This window comes from Montipora capricornis, chromosome 9 (assembly GCF_036669925.1).
Source record: "Montipora capricornis isolate CH-2021 chromosome 9, ASM3666992v2, whole genome shotgun sequence".
Classification (NCBI taxonomy): domain Eukaryota; kingdom Metazoa; phylum Cnidaria; class Anthozoa; order Scleractinia; family Acroporidae; genus Montipora; species Montipora capricornis.
In genome coordinates, this window is record NC_090891.1 from 39,321,787 (window position 1) to 39,341,015 (window position 19,229).

At 39.4% G+C, this 19,229-nt stretch overlaps 1 protein-coding gene across 2 annotated transcripts in view; it reads left to right on the plus strand.

Moving 5' to 3' along the window:
* Positions 1-12,818: 12,818 nt before the first annotated feature.
* The window catches only part of LOC138016960 (uncharacterized), a 17,933-nt gene continuing 11,522 nt past the window's right edge, over positions 12,819-19,229 (plus strand). The window contains exons 1-4 of one of the 2 annotated variants that reach the window (XM_068864148.1): positions 12,819-14,004; positions 15,797-15,943; positions 18,291-18,386; positions 18,967-19,169. In XM_068864148.1, the coding sequence (XP_068720249.1) occupies positions 13,351-14,004; positions 15,797-15,943; positions 18,291-18,386; positions 18,967-19,169 (1,100 nt within the window). In that variant the 5' untranslated portion in view covers positions 12,819-13,350. The remainder of the gene's footprint in view (positions 14,005-15,796; positions 15,944-18,290; positions 18,387-18,966; positions 19,170-19,229) is intronic. The other variant, XM_068864147.1, reaches the window with a different exon arrangement.

Here is a 19,229-nt window from a genome sequence, read left to right on the forward strand (position 1 = left end):
TAAAAGTCTCCCAAATTGTATCGTTAGGTGCTGGAATTCATCCACAGAGAGGCCAGAGAGACAACTTCACTCGTGAACCGTCATGTTTATATTAAAGTATTTTAGGCGTTCCAGTCTCCATGAAACCATCTTTCACCTCTGTTTTCTTTCAGAGGCTTGCCTTTACCCACATTCTAGCTTAATGATGCCAGCATGGAGGCTTCTGTAGACGAAGATGGCCCAAAAAATCACTTATAATATGATAAACCTACCAGATTTGCGCCAACTCGCTCGCTCTCCGAACACGAACTGCTGACATTGTCACGTGATGGACAAAAGTAAGGCACGTATGATGTATACGGTACAATATATGTCTCCATACATAACCTACCTACCCGGGAAAGTCTCCATTTTCCCACAAAACGTCGGTTCCGGTCTTATTGCGCATGCTTAAGTTTAAACGGAAACAGAAAAGAGAAAGAGGAAACAGTAGAAATAGCGGGCTGAAAGTGTTCGAGAAACAAAGATTTTAGCCTTACACACACACCATAAAAGAAACTGGAGAAATGATCATCGGCTTGCTGTAAGAGCGAGTGAAGATGAAACATCTGACGTTTTCGGTAAGTGTCTTTTTAGTGTTTCAGCGTGCATTTCATCATTCAGAATACCAGCGTGCAAGCAACACGATCGACAAATTTTTGTGGAAACGAAACCAATGTCCTCATCTACTACAATTTTATGTTTCCGTAATTCTGAATGGCTTCGACAAGACTTTCTTCCACGGATTTCTCCTCAAAGAGACTGATGTAATGTTTTCCCACGGTACTTTTGCAACAGCAACAGTAAATCAGTTTTTTAGCAGCGTGGGAAAATTCCCGTTCGGTATTAGATATACATAATTCAAACCCCGTCGTTTTATTATTTTTGGGACGTATGCAAAACATGGATCACAGGTCCATGGACCCTGTCAATGGACTACCCTTACATACATATACATACATACATACATCTTTATTTACCCTCGGATTTTAGAGTAGCTTGGTGTAGCTAATATCTCCGAGCATTTACCCTCCCAACCATGATACACCACAGAAGACAGATCACAACACCGGGAACTACATGCCCTACTCTTTGCGACAAGTGTGCGGGTTCTTTTACGTCCCACAGGATTATGAACATTGAAGGGTTGTGAGACGGGACCTCCGGCTTATCGTCCTTATCCGAGAAGACAAGAGAGTCTAACCATTTGCAGATGTAATTACAAAGGCAGCACTTTCTCCTCAGTTATTTAAAGACCCTGAGTGTTGGTCCGGCCGGAGTTGAACTCACGACCTCCGGCGTGACAGCCCTGTGCTCAACTAACTGAGCCACCGGTGCGCGGTGGACCATCCATTAAGTTAAAAGTAGAAAAATCTTTAGACGAAAACGAAAAGTGATCCTTGCACTTATCTAGACAATTAAGCAGGAGCCGATGAGTAGCAGTGAACAACTCCCATACTAAGGCTGTGTCACGGCATTTTTGCAGACCAATCTAGTATTAGACTACCTTTTCCGCAAGAAAAAAAGACAGTTCCCGTTTAGTAATGCTATGACGTCAAGTTAGTACTTGTCATTGGTCATCGGGCTCCTGTGGGAGTCTCATTCGTGGGAAATTTAATCCAAAAATAAATTGTGGTCTGGGAAAAACCCATGACAGGAATATAGGGAAGTTGGTCGCTCCTAGTTATGAGCTACTGATTTAAGCCATAATTGTCTCTAATAGACACCTATACAACCTATTTGGTGGATCCAAAGGGATCCGTCTAAGGCCATGTTTACAAGCTAGCAGGAGGGTCAAAGATAACCTGGGTTTACAAGCACAGGTCGGGTTACCTGGGACAACTTTGCGTGCTTGGAAACCGCCAGCATCGCAACCACAATGGAAACCACTAAAAAGTTGTCCCGGGTAGGCAAGTTGTCCCTAGCGGAGCGTTTACAAGGCAGCTAGGGTTACTCTCTTGCTAGGGCAACCCTAGCATTCCCTAGCACTCAGATGCCCTGTAAACATGTCGATGAAAAAAAGAAGAAATTTGCGAGTGCTATGGTAGCCCTCTTGCTATGGTAACCTTAGCAGTAGGGTTACGCTACCTGCTTGTAAACAGGGCCTAACCCGTACTTCAAATGTACATTGATTATTTTCATTCATCAAGTCCTTCACCGGAACAAATGAGCCCAACAAACCGAATGAATAAATGAATGAATATTTCGTTGGCCACCCCCCTAGGGGCTTTTCAGGGTCAATGAACAACACTGGCGCAAATGCCAAATGGTAACCATGCAGTTCACCGTGATCTTAACTGAATAGCAAGTAGTTTACACAGGTTTTGTTATTTTCGAATGTTCGGCATCTTTCCTTCATTTATAATTATGGTGGAAATTAGTCCAAAACATAAGCAACATACGGGTAAAAAGTCTGTTAGAGGAAATCAAATGTTGGGCTTTGGTGAGAGGGAGGAAAACCAAAAATACTCCAGTAAAACCTCACGGAGCGAGGAACACACGACCGAGGTCAAGATTCTCCGGTACAGACTGACAAAGCTCGGTTAATAAGATGTTCAGTAGAGCGAATTTCAATCGAGTGCCGTAAAATCAAAACCAAAGGAATTACTTTGGCCAATCAAAAAGGATGGAGATAATCCAGTGAACCAATCAAAGCCCGAAGTAATTACACGTCACAAAGCGCGGGAAAATGTGTATGGTTTTGGTTTCACTTCTGATTGGTGGAAAAAGTGGTGCGAGAACTTTGAACCAACACTGAGTGAAGTAATGCAAAACCAAAGTAACTCGCTATTTACTTTCGACACTCAATTGAAAACCACTCTATATGGCAAACAAGAACAATTGAATTCGTTCAATGTAACTGGTTTGTACTAACTGACATTTTGCTTGCGAAAGGCGATGAGTGGCGATGAGCTGTACTTTAAATAATTCTGCCAAAGTTTGCTCGTCCCCCTCTCCTTTTTTTCTCATCATGCTTTTTGGCACTTCCATAAATAATATTGGTAGAAGAAAATACTCAATATTTTTCAGAGTTTCGAAGCAAGCAACCGTGGACAATTTTTCTGTCGGTGTACGTTGGATCAGTGGCTTGATCTGATCGGCGTTATTTCAAGTTGAGAAACTAAATATTTTAAGCAAGAGCCGATACAACGTAGATTTGATTTTAGTGATGTACTATATTTCGGCTGGCCAAACCAGCCTTCTTCAGGTACAATGAGAGTTTACATTGAATTGCTTCTATGTACGTATATATATATAGTAAATGGATGTTGACGTAATACTGGAAAAAAAGTGATAAAACATGGCAGTTACAAAGATTTTGAATTCAAATACTAAGAGTCGCGGAAAAATAACGGAAATCACTAAAATAATAAACTGAAATCTAATACGTTTCTTCAATTGTCCTGCCTGTCACATTTTTTTCAGTATTCCGTCAACATCCATTTACTATCCATATATATATGTACATAGAAGCAATTCAATGTAAACTCTCATTGTACCTGAAGAAGGCTGGTTTGGCCAGCCGAAATATAGTACATCACTAAAATCAAATCTACGTTGTATCGGCTCTTGCTTAAAATATTTAGTTTCTCAATATTTTTGCATTTTAATTTGCAACGTTTTCACCGCAAAACATTACCGGTCTAGATGCCGGTCTAGATGAGAAAATCTAGACCGCGGTCAGTATCGAATTCGTGCCGAGATTTGGTAGTTCCCAGTCCTTGAGACAGAGTCATATAATAATGCTGTTTATTTCAGCAAAGAAACCCTCTTGAATTGAAAGAAGAAACACATTGCTATATCAGGGCCGTTTATACGCGAGAAAATAAGCCGTGGCCAGAGTAAGCCGCGGCTTATTTTCTCTCGTATAAACGGCCCTGTTAATATGGCAAGATGGTTTGTAAACGGCGTCAAATTACTTGCCTAGGATAATTAGAAAGAAGAATGATAATTTTTAAAAAAAATACCAAATTATTCAAACAATCAACACCCCCAAAGTTTCGGGTGTTACAGTATAAGTAATTCAGGTAAATTAATTTTAGCAATCGTATAGGCCATTTCGGAAAATACCCGAATACTCTTTGTTGATCTGCCCAAATTTTTCATAAGCATTGTTTTTGTTTTCGCTTGGGACCATAGTAAGTCCCAAGAGAAATTGAAAACAATGCTTATGCAATATTTGGAGGGACAAACAAAGGAGTATTATGGTAGTTTTCGAAGTGACCCAGTTCTGTAATCATTATTTTGTCTCCACTCCACAACAAAAAACAACACAGCATCGCTGAACCAAATAAGTTTATTTTGGGAGGGCCTGGCGAGAACAACCCCTATCTAGAGTGACAAAGAATTGGGCAAAAGGCAAGATAAATAGACACTATTAGCTTACATGGCTTAGAGCCCGAGGAATTTGGAAACAGAAAGCCTTTGATCAAGGTCGTCGACAACATATGTGTCTTTGGCTTGCACGGACTTCCAGCGACCGTGTCGCTGAAACACTCTGTCACTGACACCACTGTTAGCTGCCATAGTCGCGCCACCCGAACGCAGAGAGTGCAGCCCGAACTTGGAAGGGTCGGCCCCAATGGCCTTCAAATCCCGCCTGGAAGCTTCCCTCATAGTGCTGTAACTAATAGGCCTATCGGGGGCTATCGACTTACAAGAATCCTTTCCCTTGGAAATGGGTCTAAAAATCAGGTCCCTGGAATCTGGAGGAATTTGAAATTTCGAGAGATACCTTTTAAGGAGCTTGACAGGACACGCACCACTAGGAAGCTCGGAAATAACTACCTCGTCTCCTCGACGAAGCTGGTCGTTCTTACTTTTGAGGACTTTAATAACCACGAATCCCACATTAAAGAAAACGTCATTCCTCCTCATCCTGGAAACATCTTCGAACCTGAAGAAACCGGCAAATGACAAAATATACAAGGTAATATTGCGCAGCTCAACAGGGTTGTCAAGGTTAGAACGGCTAATAATGTCATGAATCACACTAGATGAAACGGGCTCCTTGCGGTTAACGATAGCAGTACCAAGAAGCCTTTTTGAAGCAGACCTGGTGGCCTCGACAATAGGGTTATCCGCGGGAGAAGGGATACCAGCCATACTATGAGCCCACTTTATGCCATAAAAGGCAGAATCAATTACACTAGGGGAATGGGATTGCTCGATAAGGTGTTGTAAGTACAATGCAACATGAAAGGGTTTAGCGGGGAAAACATTCCCGTCAAACATACTAATGGCGAATTGCTTCCACTTGCGGTAAGCACGGTAGTACAGCAATGATGTACTGGTGGCCTTCGAGGACAGTACTGTCGTCTTCAGCCTGTCAGCTAACCCCTGCACGGGACCGTTAGGCAGAGCGTCCTGATCAAAGTCCCAAAAACCGGATTGGAAGATATCTAGAAGATACAAAAATAGGTGAGAAATACTGAGAAAAACCAATAGCAGAAATAATAGCAAACAGACAAGAGACGGGGAAAATGGCAGGAATAAACAAACATAAATGTAACGAATAAATAAAAGGAGCAGAAGAGAGGCCAAACGGAAGAACGCAAAATTGAAAATATCTGAACTTACCACTGCCAAAATCCCAAGCAAAAGCAAGGTATTGGCGGTGCTCCGGGAAAATTTCGATGTGATGATAACCCGATTTCGGGTCAAATTTAAATAAATAATAGCCCTTGTCAAAAATCTGAGTGGCTACGGACAAGTCTTCGCACTAGAACTTTTGTTTGTAAATAAAAGCGTTCACGTGTCTCAGATCTAAAATTAGTCTCTGTTTACCCGAACTGCGAGTAGAAACAGAGAGCGGATTAATAATACCCGGCGCGCAAAAAATTTCCTCGACAAGGTTAAGCTTGAGTAGGTCATTAACAGCTTCAAACACAAAAGCACTGTTGTTACGTGCAGAGGCATTGTTAGTTTTGTAGAAAGGTGTGGGAAGATGAAAGAACGGAATCGTGTAGCCCTGGATAATGACATTCAGGATGAACTGAGAAACTTCTAATGAACGCCAAAAATCAATGCATTTTCGAAGTCTTCCACGGACTGAGGGCAGAGCAGGAGTATCAATATCAGCAGAACATAGGGGATCTTTAAACGAACTTAAAACTAGCGGGAAAACATTGGGAGAAGATGGGTCAGAACTGGAATCAGGCTGACAATCACTCAAAGCTTCCAAAATAAAATCATTACGATCAAAACAAGACAGGACTACACCTGATAAATCCTGCTCATCTAGTCACTTTGAAGTTGAAGAGATGGACTGTGTTGTCATCGCGGGGCAGCAGGCACGCCAATGGCCGGCCTTTCCACAAGCGAAGCATGTGCCAATGTTAGGACGACGAGACGGGAAACCGGAATTGGTCGCGGCTGGCTGGGAGGACAGAGGTTGAGATTGGGAACTTGAAGACGAAACCGACCTTCTTCGAGGTCAGACTTGACTTTCTCAAGGTTGGACTTCTCAGCGGCAGACTTGGCGCTGTCGAAGGTTTCCGCAAGCTTGAGATTGAACTTGAACTGGTCCTCGTGGGCTTTTCTTTTAAACTTATGCGGCTCTTGAAATTTCAGTTTCTTGATCTCTTTCATTTGCTGTTCTGTCGAAGTCTCGTTGGCACGCTTAATCTGACCTGCAGTGTCCTTGAGCAGCTCCTTAAAGGAGGCCATTAACTGATTGTTGTTGGCTCTAATTAGGTCAGACACTTCGTCTTTGGTAACCGACATTACGGCAAAAAGAAAAAATTAAACGAAACGAAACGAAAGAACGCGGTTGGTTCTGAAGCCTAGATGACAGCCACGTGTTATACTCGGTCTTATATACCCCTGAAACCCTACCCATGATACCCCGGCCTGTAACCCAGGCCCTTGTTGTATCTCGTGCCGACAAAATAGTTATTTCAGCCTTGTTCGCTTGCTCACCCGTCAGAAATAACATTTCATTGGCAATGGACGCTTTCATGAGAGTGTCATTCACATAACTTAGCGAAAGTACGTACTTCGCGAAAAAATAAATTTCCGTTGCAGGTTGGCCAAAGGCGCAATACTGGAAAATTACAGCTCCTTCCACATGCATCGCGACTAAAATTAAACTTTGCTTAGAATTCCCCTTTCTTGTTGGTAGATGAGAGACAGGTTTTCTAAACACTGAAATTTGCATCTGGAGCCAGAGCATTTTGTTTGGTTTTTTTTCCGAAAAGAAACGCAGCACGGTCAGTACGAGTTTTTAAAGTATTTTCGTCAAGCGTCGATAAAAGAAAACCGCTTGCCTTTGCAACAATAGGGCCGTTTATACGAGAGAAAATAAGCCGCGCCTAACTCTGGCCGCGGCTTACGTAAGCCGCGAACACCCCGTATAAATGGTACAAAATCTACGTTCACGGCTTTTTCAAGCCGTGGCTTATCCTGGCCGGGGAGTTAATACTCGTATAAATAGTTCCTTTCGCGGCTTAAGTAAGCCGCGGCCAGAGTTAGCCGCGGCTTATTTACTCTCGTATAAACGGCCCTAATGCTACCTCGATGACGTTTCGGAGCTTCTCTGACTTTGTTCAATCCTTCAGGATACATATTAATCCATCTAGGATAAACAAAATGGCGATTTTTAAAATTAAAACTCGGTCCAACTCTATTCTTTCTTAGCTAGTTTTTAATTTTTGTAACCTTTGAAGTATTATAAGAGTTTGATCTATTAAAACATCTCTCCTTAAAATATAACTTAACTGCATTTGGTCCAAAATAAACCATTTTTTCCGGAAACACCCTCGTCGCTAAAAATGAAACTGAATTTCATTTATTTCGTTTCTAAAATTAATTGTCATTCTACTAATGTTGTTCTTAATGATAAACATTTCTTATCAGCTTAATTAGTATAAATGAAAATTCTTTCAATATATGATTTAACTTTTCTCGACACGAAATCGCTCTAGCTGTAGAAGGGATCCAAGCGTTGTCAGTTTTCAAAACACAGAGTTGGTTTACCTGATTTTCAACGTTTTAAAGTACTTTCTTAGTGCAAGTTGTCTAAATATGAAGCTGATTCTATTGGGAGTCGCGTGTATGATTCCTACTAAATGCAAAGAATTGTTTACCTTTCCAATAACTTTATCTCCGTTGGACTAGACTCAGTTAAATACATATGCCTTTCCTTTCTTTTTAGTGACAAATTTATTTACTCAGCATGGCTTTTTCCGCAACGTCCAAACTATGAGGTGATTTTTATACTTGACTACACACTCGTCTTTCACGTACACGTAAACAATCTTCGGCGAGCTTATCTTTTTTGTGTAAAAAATTTTGTGCAGTAGTTACACCTACTAAGGAAGCACTTATACCAATCCAACAGATTCTACCTTAAGCTTTTTTCCATCCGTTCTACCTTGATTTCATGAATACATTTCCACTGTTTGAGTTAATACGAGGTAAATAGGTTTTGCGTTGAATTTTCATGTTTTCGAAGTCTACTTCTTTAATTTCCCGACTTTCAAGTTGTTCTTGAGAACCCTTTGAAAAAGCAGATGTGGAAATTGTTGGTAGCCTGAAAGTGTCATCTTTCTGTTTGAAGACTTGCTCCGCGTTTTCCGCAGTTGCCAGTAGCGAATTTTGTTTTCTTTCCCCCCTGGAACCACTGCCACATTGCTTTTGCGTGGTTTGTGTGGTGGATATTTTGCGCTTGTTAGTCTTGCTAGGCCGTGAAAATTGATAAAACTCCGGCATACTTGAGCTTCTTCGCGTTGAGCAACAACCATCGTTACCCCGCATACACATGGTGGCCAGCATTTCATCTTCATCATCAGAATCGCTTTGCAATTCTCGTCCTTGCTTCCAAGCTCGTTGGCAATTTCTAATGCCTTTCGTCAGTTGTAAACCCCTAGTGACCACCAAACCTTTGTAAAATCCAGTGTTATCTTCAATAAATGGCAAAGAAGCACTCCTCTTCCTCTTTCTCTTATTTTTCACGCATTTCTTGGTCGCGTTCGGGGCAAAATTGTCATCACTTTCATTATCGCTTTGCCGGGTTTCATTTACGTAATTGTCATCTTCAGTGTACTCTATGTTCTCCATGAACAGCAATGATCGTGAATTAGTAGGATTAAACACTGTATTAAACAAATCGATGTCTTTGTCCTAATGCCAACACAGATCGACGGTTTGGAACACTGAACTATCGCGGAGAGATTGCAAGCATAAATTTTGCAAACAAAGACTCAAGGTCGAGTTTCATTTCTGCATCATTCGTTATTTCGCCTTTGTATTATAATGATAAGCCTACGATTACATCATTATTCGGACCACTCAACTGAACTCTCTGCTATAAACGAACGCTCAATGGAACCCGACCAAACATCCGCAAGTACGTTTAACTGGCTGTTTGGATCAAAAATATTAAAAACTGCCGAAAAAGGTAAGGTTCAATACGCTAGAAAGAATTCGGGAAAATAGACTTCAGTAAAGTATTGTTTGCTGGCTCAGATTAAAAAGACGGAAAGGTGATAGAAATGTTGTTTATATAGCATTTATTTCTCTGTTTCTGAATTGGACACATTCACGCTCCATTATTGGCTAGATGAATAACTTTTAATCAAAGCTGTCCATAATTTCCTCAGCAGGTGGCTTCAAAGAACACTGGCGGTTTTTCGCACTGTGTTTTGCTTTGAGAGAACGTTTTCAAGTTTTTCATTTAATATAAATGTTTCGGAGAATCCTGTTACTTTTACAGTCCCAGTTGACAGTTAATTAAACGCAAAGAAAGATCTACCGTTCAAACATACATCATGTTAAATTAAACATCGTTGAGTCATTTTTGTGCATGATCCATTAACGGGTTTCTGTTGTTCAAAATGCTTTTCGATGAATTGAATATTGCTATGCTTTTTAATATGACTCAAAATTCAATTGTCCGTTTTTCCTAAGTCAGAAGCTCGCGGCACGGCATCGAGTCAAACGAACTGCACCTCCCATAGATGCAGGTGTCTTGTTTACGTCTTTTGACAGATCCGACGGTTGCATATCCTCGTTTAATTATTAAATACGGAGCTATTACGCAACAACAACAACAACTGAACGACTTCGAGAAGCAAGTTAGCGTTAGATTTAGCTCTAAAAGAGCTTAATTATTCCAAGCTGGGCGCACTGTCTTTGAAATATGCAGCAACCGTTCCCGATTTTTACTAGGATGAGCGGGGTAGAATCGAGCGAAGCGCACGAAGCAAATTAGTTTGAAGGGAGTTTTAAAGGGACTACAACACGTTATTTTATGGTGTTTAGGGGAAATCTTTATTTTATCACGAGCCTTTAACTCGAAAATGGTAATCTGGAAATCCTTTACTGCTGAAATTATCGTTAAATCGCAAACAAGATCATTCTCAGCAAATACGGGATTTATCCTGGCGATTTGCCATAAACTTGAAAAACGTTGAGCCGACTTTTTTCAAGATTACCCAAACTGCAATCCGTTTCAATCTTGTCCATTTATGTTCATCCATGCTTCTCTTTCCTTTTGTTGCATTTCTTTTAATCTGTGTGGTTCAACGATTTTAAGTGGTTATTCCAATGTTTCATATTCTACTTTGTTGGGCACCCCTTTAACCAACGGCGACCGCTACGGCAACTACAACTTGACTCCACAGAGTAGGAACATGACTGGTTATAAAAAAAGGAAAGCGATCACGCTGCACGTGCAGCTTGTACGTTTTAAAATGCATTTCTTTGCCGTAGTCGACAATTGACGAGAACGCGAGGATGCACTGTGACATGGCCTGATCGTGCCAATCCAGTTACAGTTTTACGTTATATTTTGAAGTAACGTTTTTTGTTGACGTTAATTGCTGTTGTCCTTGCTTAAACTCCGTATTTAATTTTACAAAACTTCGCAACAGCACGGCGCAGAACAATAATATTATTGCTTTAAGACGAAAAATGAACTTGCTGCACGAAAAGTAAAGTAAAGGCACTTTATTTAACGTTGGTAGTTCCTTCAGTTACGAAACGCCGACGGTGCGCCCTTTACTCCCTCCCTCTGTCAGTGCTCCGTTTTACAGATATTTAAACGTATAGCTACACGGATCAGAGGAGAGTCGAAACAGACGTTAAAGACACCGAGAATCGAACTGGGGATTTCTTACTCCAAAAGCCGCGCACTAACCTGTACGATCGAGCTCATTCAGATTTGTGCAAAGTTGATTCTTCGTAACGCAATTTTGAATTCCGCAAAAGTAGACTTGATTCTTTAAAACGTAACCTTGATTCCGAAAAATGCAAACTTGATGTCTACGAAACATAATTCTGATTTCCGAAGAACGTAAACTTGATTTCGGAAACTAATACAAACAAGGTCAGATCACGAAAGGTATGTCAATTTTCATTTTTTTGTGATCATGGACAGAGGAAAATTGAAAATGATCGGACATTTACTGCATCGGCCGTTTCTTGCATCTTGAAAGCCCCTTCCTTGAAATTCCAAGGAATCAGACCCCAATTGGAAAGGTTTTGAAAAAGAATGATTCAAATTGATTGCTGCTATTCAATTTTTCTTTCTTCCTTTGCTTTTCTTTTTCTTTCCTTTGGGACATCGTGGGGATCCTCAAACTGGTCTTGCACAATTATAAAAGTATCAGTTCACACGAGGGGACATGCTGCTGCAACATACCCTTGAAACATGTACGCGCAACATTTTCATGTGTGTCAGTGCTACACGACCCTTATGCATGTCGCCTCAGTGTGCACCACACAAGGTTTTTGTCGCTGCAACATGACCCCTCGTATCTTCCGACCTTAAGATTTCGATCGCTTTAATATTCTTTGAAAAAGTAATTATATCTTCCATATGGTTCGCACTGGAGTCGCGGATTACAAAATGTACTCACGCACCCTGCTAAAGATAACATACATACATTCCTACATAATGAAGCATCCTTGAATACGTTGTACCAGCATGGGCAAATACCCCATTGTACCTAGAGGACGCGATTGAATCGATCCAGAAAAGGGCGCTAGCAGTCATCTTCCCAGGTGTACCCTATGATCAGGCTCTGCGAACCGCAGGAGTTACAACTCTTACTGCACGCAGGGACCACATATGCAAGAGGTTTATTCGGAACATTAAAACCTCCGGATTCCTTTCTAATCTACTACCAACTACAACAGAAGTCTCCCACGGGTACACACTCCGTTCAGGACAGTTAAGATATGACAAGGTTTTAGCTAATACTTCTCACTTGAATAGTTTTATTACTAATAAATTTCAATGATTATTGTATTTGCTGACTGCTCATGTAACAATATGAGTTAATAAAAGAGATCATTATCATGTTTTTTTTAGTAGCTTTTGTATAATAGGGTTTTGGATTTGCCATTGGCCTTTCGCTTTCTTTTTTTTTTTATTTTTTTATTTTTTTTAAAGATAGTTTTAGATACTTTTTGCTTCCAATTCTTACTTTTTAATATTTCTTGTAAAATTTTAGAAATGAAACTGTTATTATTAGTTATTAATAAGACAGTTTTTTTTAATTGTGCATAATTCAATTTTCAAGAACTTCCTTTTATTTTTTTTGATGTAATCTATTTTTAGTTTTACTTGGCAAATAAAGATTATCATTATTATTATTATTATTATTATTATTATTATTATTATATTATTATTATTATTATATTATTATAAGCATTATTATAAGCATTATTTCATCTCGAATTTCAGGGTAGCTACGAGAGCTATAAATATCTTTGAGACATTACATTTAAGCTGAAATACATAATATATATGGATACATAACAAAAACAAAGAATTTTAGGCGTCCCATTCTGCATGCTTATTTATCTTGACAGAAACCCATGGAATTTATTTAACGTTTGGGTGTATTTTGAAGAATTAAAAAGAAAATAGTGTGTTTGCTCCCTTAAACTACAAATAAGGGACTAAAAATTTATTACCGGAATTTACAAGCCTTTTCATCTAAAATGTGAACATATTGAAATGGGATTTATTTCCTTGTAGGACAGATGTTCCAGGCAAAATTTCACTGACGAAAACTCTTGCTTTTGCAAGACCTCGCAAGTACAAAAATTTCGCTACAATGTTACCCGTTATAATAATTTCCTGACGAACGTTTTCACCGGTTCGTCGTTGGCCGCGTTATAGGTTGGATAACCTGTGTGAAAAGAGGCGCCTGCACACTGTTCGCACAGTGGATAAGTTTTCATTTTCGGTAAGGGAGCTGGTAAGGGATACATTAAATACCACTCCATTTTCGGGATTTTCGAACCCATAATTTGTTTTGTACGGTAGTCCAATTTCTCCGATTGTTTTTGTTTCACAAAGTAAAAGAGCATCGGCACAGCATGGTAACTCTCTTTCAGGTGGAAAATTTTTCAATCGCAGCTTTCGATAAAACCGAACGTACCGGAAGTGCAGAGGGCAAAAACAGCTCTGCTGACAATGGAGCAGAAAGCACTCACACGTTCGTGTCCTCACTAATAGTCAACCTTTCAGTGGCTGTGGTGGTGATCTCTCTGTTTTCCATCTTGCGGCCAAGACTTAAACGCATTTACTCTCCGAGGCAAATGTTGCTCGATATGATGTTTCCTCTTGGAAAGTTGCCACACTCGTTCTTTGCTTGGATAATTCCAGCTTTTATGGCCAGTGACGATGATGTGTTCTATTACGCTGGTATAGACGCTCTTGTTTACATGCGATTTCTAAAGCTCTGCATCAAGATCTCCGTGGTGATCTTCCCTTATGGAGCAGCAGTACTGGTGCCCTTGCACTGTTTCGGTAACGTTGGTGTGCAAGGCCTTGACAAACTTGCAGTGTCAAATGTGCAGCCGGGTTCTAGCCGACTGTGGGCGCATTTAATTGCGGCTTGGGTTTATACGATGATTATATGTTATCTTTTGTATGAAGAGTGGAAAATTTACATTATGTATCGACAAGAATACCTCTCTTGTGGAAAAGGCCATCAATATACATTGTTAGTCAGGGATGTACCCCTAAAGGTTAGTATATATGGGTTATTGACCAAGCGTGAGGTCAAGATGGCTGGATATTGGCCAAGTTCTTTTTTTGCTTGTTTCGTCTCGGTCCATAAACATGCAAAAAAAGAACTTGGCCAATATCCAGCCTTCTTGACCGAACAAGCTTGGTCAATAAAGGATTTATTATATGGGATAAAACACCATAAAAATGATCTTTGGACCAAGCGAGAAGTCCAAAGCGGGCAGTATAGCTCCATCTTGCCTGCTCAGGTAACCAATCACAGCATGGGATTTGGTTCATATTGCCGGCTTACGGAGGTAGTTATATAATAAAAATGTTTATTAATTAATCAGTTATTTATTTTATTTTTGACCGATGTGGGTGGGGGTCATATCACAGATTGATGCTATAACCGCAGAGTGCCCAGCAGAGACCAGTCCACAACTCCGGGAACTTGGTGCCCTACTCCTGACAAAAAGAGTGTGTGAAAAGATGTGCTGGCACCTTGAGAGGCTGTTTAAAATAAAGTTATTTTGAAATCCAACACTTTGGTGTCAGTTTACCAACCCCACTACTGTAAAGATCAAAGTTTATTTCCTATACTCCCTAAGCACAGAGTAGTTAAATTCTTAGGGTATACTCAGAACAAAAAGAGAAGGGATGGGGGATGGGTTTGTGGTAGAAGTCTAGCGTTTGTTGGCACACAGCATTGACAAAGTACCACTAACCTTTAAAATTCTAAAATGATAGAATCTGGTTGATATGCTCCTTTTCACATTGAAGTGTCATTGATATGACTATTCTCAAACTCATTAATAATTCACAAGGTGATCATCCAACCAAGAGACGGCAATTTTGTCTCATGCATGTGGTTTGAAACCCTGGTGAAACACTGGAATGACGTGCTATCCATGAGTTTCATGTAATATCAAACCCTAGAGTTGATAAAGCATCAAACTCTAGTGAACTCATTTCTTAATTTGAATATTAATAACACATATTTGAATACTTAAAACAAAGACACCAACAGGAACAAACAAAGATGTATCAAGCGACTGAACCAAATGGAAATCGTAATCTTTGAATAAACCACTGACTTCAACAATGGGTATTTTTATCAATCTCTGTTTCTGCCGTTGTTCAAATATTCTAAAGGCCCATTTATTTTTGTAATGAGGGGACTTTGGCACGGCACTTTCCACCAACTTGGCCTCTTTATCCACTGATTTTGCTTGCCAAAAATGTGATAAAACCACTGCAGAAGAGAGTGAAGAATTCAAAATTAAACCTTGATTTTATAATCATCCACAGCATTGTGATAACATTGGTGACACCCTTTCTGAAAAGGCAAATCACCATAAGAATACAATTTTTCATGACAACAAACACGTCGACATGTGAAAAATTTGTGAATATTTCAATTCTTTTATTCCTGAGGCCTGCTTGAGAAGCCATTTCAAAAACTTGTACATCATATTTCATCAGTAAAAGCACTCAGCCTGCAGCCTCATGCTTTCGTCAGTTTTCTCATGTTTGGAAACCCTAATGAAACACTCGCACTCATTTTTGAAATGGTACATGTAGCAGTTAATACTTCAGGCTAAGCACTTACAAAGCTGCAATAACTCAGCACCAAACTGTGTACATGTACATTACACTGAATTTCTGGACATAATTGTCAGGAGAATGAACCTCTGTACAGTATTACTTTACAACTTGAAGACTTCTGTCCAGAGTAAAAGTCTCAATTCTTGGTATTTCTCTCTGTAAATATTCTGGCATGTGTTCGCTGACTTTTATTTTTCTGTTTAGTTCCAAAATGAACAGAGCATGAAGAGCTACATCGAAGAACTTTTTCCTGATCAGGTTGAGGATGTTTTAGTGGTTGAAGACCTGTCACAATGGCAGAAATTGATCAACCAACATGACAGCTTGGTTATGAAACTTGAACGTTCTAAAGTAAGTTTTTTTTTTTTCTCAGACTTTTTTATTGACAGCTTCTCTTTTTACAAATACTCATTGCAATAATACAATTGAGTAATACAATTTACAGAGTTTTTTATATTACACTGTACATGACATGACTCAAAGCTAATATTACACTAAAGTTAGGATTAATTCTTTCACACCTACAGGTCCACAGATATGTTTTTCCTAGAATTACTATGTAGTTAATCAAATCCACTCCCTCCAGAATACCTATCATAATGTCGTGTATCCAGAGGCACCTGCAACTTCCAAGTCTATTTAATATATACAAGAGGATACCATATTCCAAAAACACTTGGAAAAAGAGCATTCAAATAGAATATGATGAATAGTTTCTCGACTCTCTTGACAAAAGGTGCAGTTTGGATTTGATATGTATCCTATTTTAAAGAGACAACCATTTGTAAAAAGGATGTAGTTTAGCATTTTATATTGAAAGGAGCGTACATACGGTTTATATGCAACCCTGAAAGGTGATAGATATGCTTCTGCAAGTTGGTCTTCTCTTAAGTCAAGCTCTTGGCCAAGCTTATCCCATTTCCTAGGTTTTTCGTATTTAAATTTTATCAGGTGATAGTACTAGTTTTTACATTTATAATTTTCCAAGTCAATGACAGTCTTGAAGTTAACACATGATTTCAATTGAACAGACTGTCTTAGACCAGTCCAAACCAAGAAATTTGAGTTTGTTAAACCTTGCTCTTTCATTGCTCTAAATGACTGAGTATTTGTCTTTTCATAAAGCAGGTCCTTTGTAAAAATTACCCCATTATCAAAGTAATATCTGTAGAAAACAGTTTTGCCCTTGATCATAATTTCTTTATTGTTTCATAAGATGTATTTATGACCCCTATCTGGGTCAACAATTTCTCTTAATTCAGCCCACCAACTTGAAGATAGGAGTTCATGGTAAAAGGTTGGCAACATATTTGTTTGCTTTACGTCGTCATTGCATTCAAGGAAGAATAATGATGGCCTAAGTGTGTTTAAAAGAATATTATTATTGCATGGAAAACATTTTACATACAGTACATTATATTGCGATCAGGGAAACTATGAACACCTGAAAGATGTTCCGGAATGTTATTTCTGTCCAATCACTAGTCTGATTCCACTTGCTAAACTGCAGAGTGATTACTGTTGTTGTGCGACAAGAATTTTGTCAGCTTTAGATTTGCCAGATATTTGATTTAATCTGAGCTAATTCTGGTCATTTAAGCTCTGACTACTCATAAAGAAACAACTTGTATTTGTCCTTTCACCGATCACTGGTGCTCCGAAGTGATTGTTGCTTTCAACGTGTGGCACCATCGCGAATACCTGTATTATAACGGTTGCTCAATTTGCGGTTTTGTGCGGTTTTGGCACGTGAAGTCCACAAACATGATTGGCTTAAGAACAATAAGCATTCCTGACATATTGTAGGTGTTCACGTTTTAACTGGTTGCACTGTAATAACAAAAATAATTGTTAAGGGCTAGCTGATGGTTAACTATCTAGCATTACTGAAGTTTTTCAAGCCTGAATTCTTGTCATAGTTTCTCTTCAACTGTATTCACATTATTGTGTACTATAATGATCATGTTACAGAAAAAAATGAGATTTTATCTGAAAGCATGGGGGATTGAGAGTTTATGCATGCCTAACACATTGTAATTGATATTACATACTTAATTGATTGACCACTCCCCATAGGGGCTTTTCAGGGCCAATGAAACAATTAACGAAACAACAAAACACAACAACATTAACTGTTAAGAATCCCAACTGGCCGGAGGCAAACCAGTTGGCTATTTACAAGTGCAGCTGGCAAGTTGAACCAGGGACTACCAGGAACAAATTCAGCGAGTGGTCAGAGCCGGTCTTGAACCCGGGATCTCCGGATCTCAAGGCAAGCGCCCTAACCACTGGGCCACACTGCCTACCATATTATTGAGTAAAATGATGATACAGACAGTGTACAATAAGTGTACAATACAAATTATTTATCTGAAAGGGAAGAATGAAATTGGAATTAGGCCTACAGGAGTTACACCTGTGAAATTCTGATCATGAGTAAGATGCTTGTCTTAGTCAAAAGAGTGCGGTAGGAGCTTGTTTATTACAGTGATGTAAAGATAAAACAGTCTTACATGCTGCTTGGACCAAAGTGTCAAGTGTTAAAATGTCATGGATGTGGGTATTCCTTGTTTTTTGTACAAGGAGTTTAGAACATTAATAATATTACATACTTATGTTCAACTTATTGCATGTGTTCTTGAAATGTGCCCGTGAATGATAATATCTCTCATTTCCATCTTTGTTCCTGTTATTCCAGGCAATTTATGAAAAGTTAGGAGAGAGACCCAAACACAGAGCATATCCATATTGTTCACAGTTAGATTCCATCACAGAATATGAACAAGATTTGATGGTATTTATCATGTAATGAAGTTGTTTTATGATCAAGCTAGTATTTTCTAATGTTAATTTTCTTGTGAAGGATCAGAGATCTCTATGAACATGATGCCCAGCTATGTGTAAGCAGAAGTTTACATAGAATTTCTATTGAGTTGGGGTAGACAGTGTTTTACTCTCTGCAATCACCTCTTGTTTTTACTCAAAATTTATGTGTTCATTGTTTGCCACCCATGGATGCATAGGATTTGAGGGTAAAAAGGTGACTGCTAACTATTTAATAGGTACCATTATCATTTATGTGCAGGTTTTTCACACCTGCAGGAGCGAGATTTGAGAAAAACTAAAAATATTATTGTTTTGCTTGATCTCGTTTGAATTTGGCATGTAGCCTTTGTTATGTTTTAGCCAATCCTGCGGCGATTTTGAGCAACAAATTCTTGATGTGTCAAACACTTAAATGAGGGTGATTTACTCTTTTACTTGCATCTGTTGTTCTAAGTCTGTTCTTGCCCTCTCATCCACCACTGCTTCTTTATACTCGTGCACCACTGTGAAACATTTTAAGAGTGCTCTACCCAATTATTCTACTATAGGCATTGCAAACCAGGCTTGATGCTGACATGAACATAGAGCACCTTTCCCTCCCTTGTGTGTTCATCATTTTCCGCTCTCTTCGTATGGCAACTACAGCGCTGCAAGTCAGTTGGAGCAACTGCCCACTGGGAATGAATGTTGCTCCCGCCCCGGAGGTGTCCAACGTGATTTGGGATAATCTGTCCCGAGGGTTGTGGAGAAGGTATGTTTACCATTTTTACTGGTGTGCCAAGCCAGCATGGTTGAGACACTTTTAGTATAG